Source organism: Penaeus japonicus, unplaced genomic scaffold (assembly GCF_977035675.1).
Source record: "Penaeus japonicus unplaced genomic scaffold, GWHDUDI00000001_assembly GWHDUDI00000015, whole genome shotgun sequence".
NCBI classification, from domain to species: Eukaryota; Metazoa; Arthropoda; class Malacostraca; order Decapoda; family Penaeidae; genus Penaeus; species Penaeus japonicus.
The window spans coordinates 1,087,913-1,096,699 of NW_028234417.1; the positions used below are offsets into that span (position 1 = coordinate 1,087,913).

The 8,787-nt window shown below is 37.5% G+C and overlaps 1 protein-coding gene across 1 annotated transcript in view; it reads left to right on the plus strand.

Annotated features, from left to right (window-relative positions):
• The first annotated feature begins 2,735 nt into the window (after positions 1-2,735).
• mus201 (rad2 superfamily protein mus201) overlaps positions 2,736-8,787 on the plus strand; it is a 6,261-nt gene continuing 209 nt past the window's right edge. The window contains exon 1 of the mRNA XM_043014621.2: positions 2,736-8,787. This exon is cut by the window's right edge and continues 209 nt beyond it. Within this exon, the coding sequence (XP_042870555.2) occupies positions 2,859-6,791 (3,933 nt within the window). The 5' untranslated portion in view covers positions 2,736-2,858 and the 3' untranslated portion in view covers positions 6,792-8,787.

Sequence of the window (8,787 nt, forward strand, 5' to 3'; positions counted from 1 at the left end):
TGCCCAAAGGTTTGTTTTTTCGCTACGTGTGGTTGCGTCTTTATCCAACAATACCAAAAATTAGAGGGATGTGGAAAGGGTTTTCTCTGCCCACTGGGTATTGCAGACTAGCCCAAACAATATTTTTCTATCAATCCCTCATAAAATGCGAGTTCAGGCTGACTTTGTAGCTCTAGAGCTAGCGCCGTTACAGCCATAATACTCCATGACTGTGTGCGCGCTTCAACTATGAGTAGATCCTGATGTCGCGTCATGTACGCATTGACACCTGTCTCTTAGGCCTAATTAGTGCCGACGTGTATGTCATGACACCCGTACACAATGGGTTAAGCATGCAATTGTGTAATTCAGTTAATAATTCTAACAACAATTTTACAGTGGGATAGAATTGAAATGAGGTATTTTACAAAGTGGTAGCACTTAATATGTTGTTAAGCACTACCAGTAATTGACCTTGTATGTCATGTTAGTCTGACTTAAAAGCATCCAACCTTCAGATAGAAAATGAAAACAGGTCTTACTAAATTGTAGAAACTTGAACTTTTTTTTTTTAAGATAATCATAACCCTATGACGACGGTGCGTCACACTCGTGACTAAATTCCCGATGCCGGGGCATCATGCCAGTGTGACGATTCCAATGCAATATTGCAATCGCCCGGCATAGGGGTATTCACGTAGCACGTGCCCCATCAGGAAAGGGTTAAGTTGCCACCTTTGAGTGGATGTGTTGCTCTGGTGAAGGTGTCAGATTGATGTTGCTAGCAACTCTGGCCTTTTGCATTGCATTGCATCTCTGATATTTTAATTAGCTAGCTGTTGTCAGGTAAATATGCCTGCACCATCCTACATCAATTTGCAAGCTCTGATATACATATACCAGTTGTGGGATACAGGTTATCAAATAGAACATGCATTTGAGTGTAAATGCAGTTATGTCTCATTTGTCTGGACTGCACTGAGAACTGGTATTTAATGATATACTAATGTCAGATTAATGTTTTAAGAATATATGGCAGCCAATCTGGATGACAGCAGTGTGGTTAAAACTGTGTATGTGTGTGATGTATTATTGAATTTGTTTTACCCATATCTTGTTATTTAGATACTTCTTATATGAATGATGTATATATCATTGTGAACTTTGTGAACTTGCTCTCAGCATACTAATGATAATGATGACAGAATTATGTACAAAAGACATGTGATTTGTTTTTTTTATGTGTGTACAATACCTGCCCCAGTGTTTAGACTGGTATAGCTTTTAACCCATTGCAGACGGAGATAAATTTGCTTGCCCAGCCTCCAGGATAGGTTTTATTTTAGAGAGAGACCGCTTGAAGCAATATAATTTGAAGCATCCCAATCTCTTTCAGTCATTCATTGTAAAACTAGAGCGGTTTTTGTGTTTTATTTTTTGTGTGTTTTATTGAGTTTAGAGACTTATATGTGCCATATGACAGGCTCTATCAGTGCTGCAGTTGACTAAAATTGTAGTATATTATCCATATTAGCTAATTATTTTCTTTATACTCAATGTGATAGAAGTATTGCTGTTTTATGGGAGGACAAAATGCAACTTTATTTTTTCGTATTTTTGTGCTGTCATGAACGAATACGAAACATATAACCACCTACAATAAAGATAACAAGAAGAGGTAGGGAAGAGGAATGAAACCTGTGCTTGTGACTGTGAGTGCCACAGTGAAAGGCATCCATATTGGCCCAGGAACACATTTTAGACACTGGGTATGGATTGAGTCACCTTCCTCTTCTCGTTCTGCCTGCACATCCTTCATCGGCGGTACTTTAGAGCAAGGGTTCATCAACTTAGTGTGTGCCATCGCTCTATAGAGACAGTGCTTGCTAGAGACCGTGGATGGGTGCCATTCAAGGCTCTCTCACCTGCTGGTGCTAGGAAAAAGTGGTGCCATCTAGGTTTTGGACGTTAAGCTTGCACGATATTACGGTAATTATAGTAATTAGGGCTGCAGTAGCCATCATCACTCATTCCTTTTTCATAGCACAATAAAATAGCACAATTATCCAAAATCCCCGAACGTCGTGTACGTCATGACGCCCGTCGTCAGGCCAAAGCTCCTACGTCATGTATGTCACCCGTACGCAATGGGTTAATACTGATCCAGTTTGAATGTGTTGTCATTTCACTCTATTTTGAAAATAAAGTCAGATTAACAAAATGTCAATGCATATAGTATGTGATATTGGAAAAACAGATAAATTTTGGTCATATTGTAAAATTAATAGGGAAAGGATTATTTGGTAAGTGATAATTGTGAAACTTCATCAAGTTGATGTATCTGAAATTAGCCTTATTCTCTCTTCTCTCTCTGTTGAATAGTAAGAGCAGAATATTAAAGAGTTTCTAAATTGCAAATGACATAGTCTGCTGTAAATATTTTTTTTTATCTTAGATTAAGAAAAATGTCACTTGAGTAAAAGCATGTTATTTCTAAGTTTTAAATCTGCAGAATTTACAAAGATATCACATCGAGTAACTTATTCACTTGTCACACCAAATCATCTTTTCCCAGATACTTATGGCAGGCTTTGGTTGCAGATGGTGCTCAAGACCTGGTGTACTGCGCTACGAACCTGTTGCATCTGCTCAGCATTGGTTAACTGAAGAATGGAGAAGATGCCACTTACTTGATGTTATTTTCCCTTCCCTTTATGATATGGATGAAAAGGAGGAGAGATTGTTTTTATGTATGATCATTTTTGTATGGGCAAAACTATTGTTTGATACATTTTGTTAATGAAGTAAGAGAAAAGTGGCCTGTGTATGAGAAGAGGTACCCATTCATTTTTGCAGTAGCTTACTTTTGATAGAGTACCATGGGAGTTAAAGGACTGTGGAAACTCATTGAGAGTTGTGGCGTACCGGTTCCCCTCGAAACCCTTGAACACAAAATCTTGGGTGTAGATGTATCCATTTGGCTTCACCAGGCTGTCAGAGGATTCAGAGGCCCAGGAGGTGCAGCAGTAGCAAATGCTCATTTACTTACTCTGTTCCATAGAATCTGCAAGTTACTTTTTTATCGAATAAGACCCGTGTTCATATTTGATGGCGGTGTTCCCCACCTGAAGAAACAGACACTTGCCGCACGTCGGCTAAAGAGAGATGTTGCAGCCAACAAAGCCAAGCAGGTGCGGGACAGGCTCCTGTCCAATCTGCTAAAAAGCCAGGCTGTCAGAAGGGCTTTGGGCAAGACTGGACGAGGACCCAGCGAAGTCCATGTACCAAAGCCTCAGAAGAAAGAAAAAGATATGTTTGAACTTCCTCCCTTACCCCCACTAGAGATAAAGGAAGAGGAAATGACTACCGTCAAATCAGAAGAGAACGAATATGAGCAGATTTTGAGCAGTCTTCCCAATTTGCATCATTTTGACTATGAGGGCAAGGAATTCAAAGCGCTACCAATTGAAATACAGCAGGTGGTTCTGAGCGAGTTACAGACTACTCGGAAGGAGAACTCATGGGCTACTATTAATGAAATGCCTCAAGATGGGGGCAGTTTTGCAGAGTTTCAGATGGATAGATTGATGAAGAGACGAAAGTTTCAGGTTACCCTTGACACCACACAGGAAGAAATCCAAAAGAAGAGAGCAGTTGAAATGGAAGCGGAAATGTTTGGAGACTTGGAAAAACATGTGAGCCTAACACATAGGATTATATCTGAAGATTCAGCCCATTCTATTCTTGTTAAAAAGGTTAAAGAAGATGACTTGAAAAAGGAAGAGGAAGTCAAAATTAAAAAGGAGGAGAAGGGAAAATCTCTGATGAAAAGCAAGAATGGTAATTTTGAAAAGGACTTCTTGACCGAACTTGCCAAGCAAGGCATTGTGAATAAGGCCCGACAGTCAGATTCGGAATCGGACTGTGAAGAATCTTACTATGTTGATGGTGATGATGAGTATAGATTTAACTCACAAGCAAAAACAGAGATGGAAGATGATGGCTTACTTCATATTGTTGGATCCCTGATGGAGAACAGTGGCTTGACACAGGACGAAATATTAGCACTAATCAAACAGGAGAGCACGGTACCAGGAGCAAGTAAAAGAGAGGAGGTGGTAGCTGATGAAGACAAACCCTCAACTTCAAGGAATGCATCAGGTTTTGTATTTAATCCAGATGCTGATTCCTCAGATGATGACAGTGACCTCATAGAGATAGAGGAGAAAAATGACTCCTTGGATCTGCCTGGCTCAAAAACTAATGGTATGGCCAAAGAAGCAGAACAAGGCAGCAATGTAGATAAGATATTGGAGAACAAAAACGATAGCCTGTGGATGAAGATTGTTCAGCAGAAGTTAGATGATATGGTACACACAGAAACAGATAAAAATTCGCCCAAGAAAGCTGTTGTTGACACTAGACGATCAGAGGAAAATCAGTGCAAAAGTTCAAGTGAAGAAGGCAATGGAAAACTAAAAGCTGTTGCCATTTCTTTAGATTTTGATGTCAAACCATTGAAAATGGAGGATGATATTTTTGCTGATATTTTTACCGATATTAATGCTACGCCAGTGTCAAAGCCTGTGCTTGATTCAGTTCAGCCAAATGGCCACATAGCAAATATAAAAGAAACAACATCAGTGAGGGATGTCTTAGAGAATGAACAGCAAGGAAAGCACAAGCTAGACACTCCAACCATTATGGAGAAAGCAACCACTGATAAGACAGAAAATACAGGTAAAGCAGTTGCTCCATCGACTGTTAATAGAAAGGATGTGGAAATTAGCACTGAACTACAGAGCAAAATACAAGACCTTGTTAAGCTGGAAATTGAAAAAGTAATGAATTCTCACGGAAGTAAAACTGCACCCAAAGATGACACAAAGTATAGCTCATTGGCTGAGGAGGAAATGGCTGTTGATGATGTGGAAATTATGAGTTCAAGTGATGATAGTGACTTGGAAGAAGTTGAGAGTAGTCTTAAGAAGGCAGAAGAGGAGCCAGTGTTGCCAAGGGCAAGTGCCATTCAGGAAGTTACAGATAAAGCAAACAGAGAATCAGATGATGATGATGATCTTATGGAAGTAAATGATGATAATGATATTAGTGAATCTTTGGATAAACACAAAAGCATAGAGCAGAGGACCTCCTTAGCTATGATCACATCACCAGAAAGAGAGGATAATGTTTCAAGAGACTTACAAGAAAACAAGAAAAGTACAGATTCTGCAGAATCACCTCAGGAAATGGGGAATAATTCTCCCAGGGTTGAGGATGATTCCAAAAATTGTATTGAGAATCAGTGTACTAGTTCAGGAAATCCGTCAGTAACTCAAAGTGAAAAGGAGCAAACAGAGATCAAAATCAGTTCAAACTCTGACATAGATCTGAAGGAAGATGCATTGGACAAAGAAAACGTGGAAGAAGTTGAGAGACCTTTGGAGTACTCAAACGATGAATTAAAACACTTAGAGGAGGAACTAGCATCAGAGCAGCAATCGCTTGTGGCTCAGGCACAAAAAATAGAAAGAATTGCTTCCAATTTGAATGACCAGATGTATGGAGAAGCTCAGGAACTCCTGCAGCTCTTTGGCATTCCATATCTTGTGGCACCCATGGAAGCAGAAGCCCAGTGTGCTTTTCTCAATGCACAGAAACTTACCACAGGCACCATCACTGATGATTCAGATATATTCCTGTTTGGAGGCTGTAATGTATACAAAAACTTTTTCAATCAGACCAAACATGTAGAAGTCTTCAAGACGGAAAATATCAAAGCAAACATTGGACTAGACAGAGACAAAATGATCAGTCTTGCCCTACTGACAGGGAGTGACTATACTGTAGGAATAGAATCTGTAGGAGCAGTTTTGGCTATGGAAGTCTTGGCAGAGTTCCCTGGTGAAGGCCTTGACTGCCTGAACAATATGAAAAAGTGGTGGAATGTAGCCCACAGGAATGTAAGTGCTGCATACCAGACCAAGGTAAAGCAGCGATTGTCACAGATTACAATCCCTGAGTCCTTTCCAAATAAAGCAATTTTTGATTCTTATTATCAACCTGAAGTGGATGAATCATTGGAAAAGTTTTCTTGGGCAGTTCCTAATGTAGATTCCTTAAGAATGTTCACAATGGAGAAGTTTGGATGGAATAGAGCCAAAGCAGATGAAATCCTGGTGCCAGTCATGAAAAAACTTGGCATTAAGACCTCTCAGACAAGAATTGATTCTTTCTATACCAACATAAAACTTGTAAAAGAAAGCAAATTTACCAGTAAGAGGATGCAAGATGCTATTGCCAGAGCTAAAGGAGAAGAGCCACCCAGTTCTAATGCAGCTACTGAAAATAGGAAGAGAAACAGTTCTGCGTCAAGGGGAAGACCCAAAACAAAAAGAAGAAAGATGGAAGAGGCAGAAGAACCATTGGAAGAGGAAGACGAAACTGAAGATAAAACACCAGAGGGTTCACCACATCAGGGAGATAACCCTGCTCCGAAAAAGCCTTCTCGGACGCTGTTGATTGACCCCTCTGAAAGCAACTCTTCCCCAGCCAAGCCCAAACGCGGTCGTCCAAAGAAGATGACGGACGAAAATTGTGATGAAGCCTCTGGCCCTTCATTGGCATCGGCTAACACTAGTATACCAAAAGAAATTAAGCCCAAGAGGAAAGTGACCAAAGAAGATATGTATAAGGCCCTCTTAGAGAAGGAAACGATTGCTCAAAGAGAAGCAGACAAGAAGTTAATGGAGGAAAAGAAACGCATAGCTGCCCAGTTATTAAAAGAAAAGATTAAGAAAAAGAAAAGATAGAAATTCGATGGTTGAGGAAAGACTACATTGTGTAGGAAAAGTGTTCAATTCAATATTTTGTATATAACAGAACTCCTCCTTTTAGAAAATATATGTGTGATTATATCTATTAGATCCCAGGGAAGTGATACTCAGATAATATTATCTCTGAATCAGTGGTGTTAGCTTTGGTATATATGTGTGAGTAATTTATTTTGGATGTTGAATTGTATGAAGTATACCTATGGGTTTGCTTATATTAAAAAGAAAATCTTGATGCTGTATGCTGCAAGAATTTATCATGGTTTTGGAAATGTTGGAAAGGGTGTTAATGTATTTTTATATCAGAACTACATTTAAACGTTAAATATATAAAAGGTAACATAATGATGTGCACACCATTTTTCAGAACTCAATACCATCCTGCTTCTAGTTTACTTTCTTTGTACTTTGACATCATAATAGGTCCAACCATCTTTAGAAAACAGTACAAATTTTATATTCTGAACACTCAGTAGGAATACAAGAAGAAATGAAATAACTTAATCTCATTATCATTGTTTGCATTAGTGTCTCTCAGGGTTACTGGCTTTGTCTTGTTTTAGTAGATAATTAGAACGTATTAAACAAAGATGACTTATATTGGACTTTTTAAAAAGAATCAGATATGTTTTATTGACTATTTTCAGTGTATACCAAAGGCTGATCTGAATTCATTTCCAAAAAAGGAGAAAGAATAGTATTGTCCTTGCGATATCATCTTTAACCTATTGAGTGTATGTATGTGTGCCCCCTCCTCTATGGTTTTGTTTTATTATTAATATGTTTTTACATATACATGGTTCTATAATTGCTTAGTCACCAAGAAGTCAATCACATGAGCTCATCTGATCATCCAATTCCATGAATTTTTTTGAAAATCAAAGTATTGCTATTATTATTACTGTTGTTATACTAATAATACAAATTATAATTATAGCTATAATAATGATAATAGTAAGAATAATGATAGTGACAATGATGATGATAATAACAATAATGATAATCATAGTAATAGCAATACCTTTTTATCACAAGAATTCAAGGAACAAGGTAAACAGTTAGGTCAGGTAAGCCAAACAATTGACCCCTCCATGACTAAGCAGTTATATAACCATAAATGTGTTAAAAAAGAAATAATGATAAAATATAGCTAGAGGGGACAGTCCATTTCCCCAGCATTAATTGTTTAAATGGAGAAATGGAAAATGATTTAGACATTTATCATATATGTGATATCATTTGTTGACAAAAAGTTAATTCCCCATAAAATTCTCGTAGGTATGGCATCTTACATAACCCCAGAATTACATACATTGCAATGCGAAGTTATTCATTGTCGCAACAAAATCAGTTTGTCGTCGGCTGTCTTATTAATATTTTCCATTGTGAAATATTGGTCCAGTATGGATTAATCTGAATGTCATTGCAAGTGTCCTATTCACACAAGTATAAATCATTATTTGGGTGTTCGTAATTATGAAGTTTACGTACCACATATGTATCATAAGTTCCCGTGTCTATCTTTCTCATCAACTACATACAAAGAGATTACTGGATTTTTTTTTGGTTTATATATATTTTTTTTATTAAAGAGTAAAAGAAACTTTGTTTGTTTTTTTTATTACCCATCAAAATTATGCTTTAAGCAGTCATAAGAAATGGAGCAGAACTTGTAATATTTGGATATGTCTTCGGACCAAGAATTCAGACTTCAGAATAGAATTTTAAATTTACTAATAGCATTGCTTAACCCATTGATGGTAGATGTGCATATATACAAGCATACCCTGCTATGGTGGTGTTCTTTCTTTATTTTTTATTTTTTATATGTTTTTTTTTATTATTTTTTTTTGAACAGATGGTTAAACAGGATTTGTTTTTTTTATGGTTTAATTTCTATCACTTATTGTTATTAATGTTATTATTATTATTATTATTTTAAGTAGTAGTAGTGGTAGTAGTAGAGGTAGTAGTG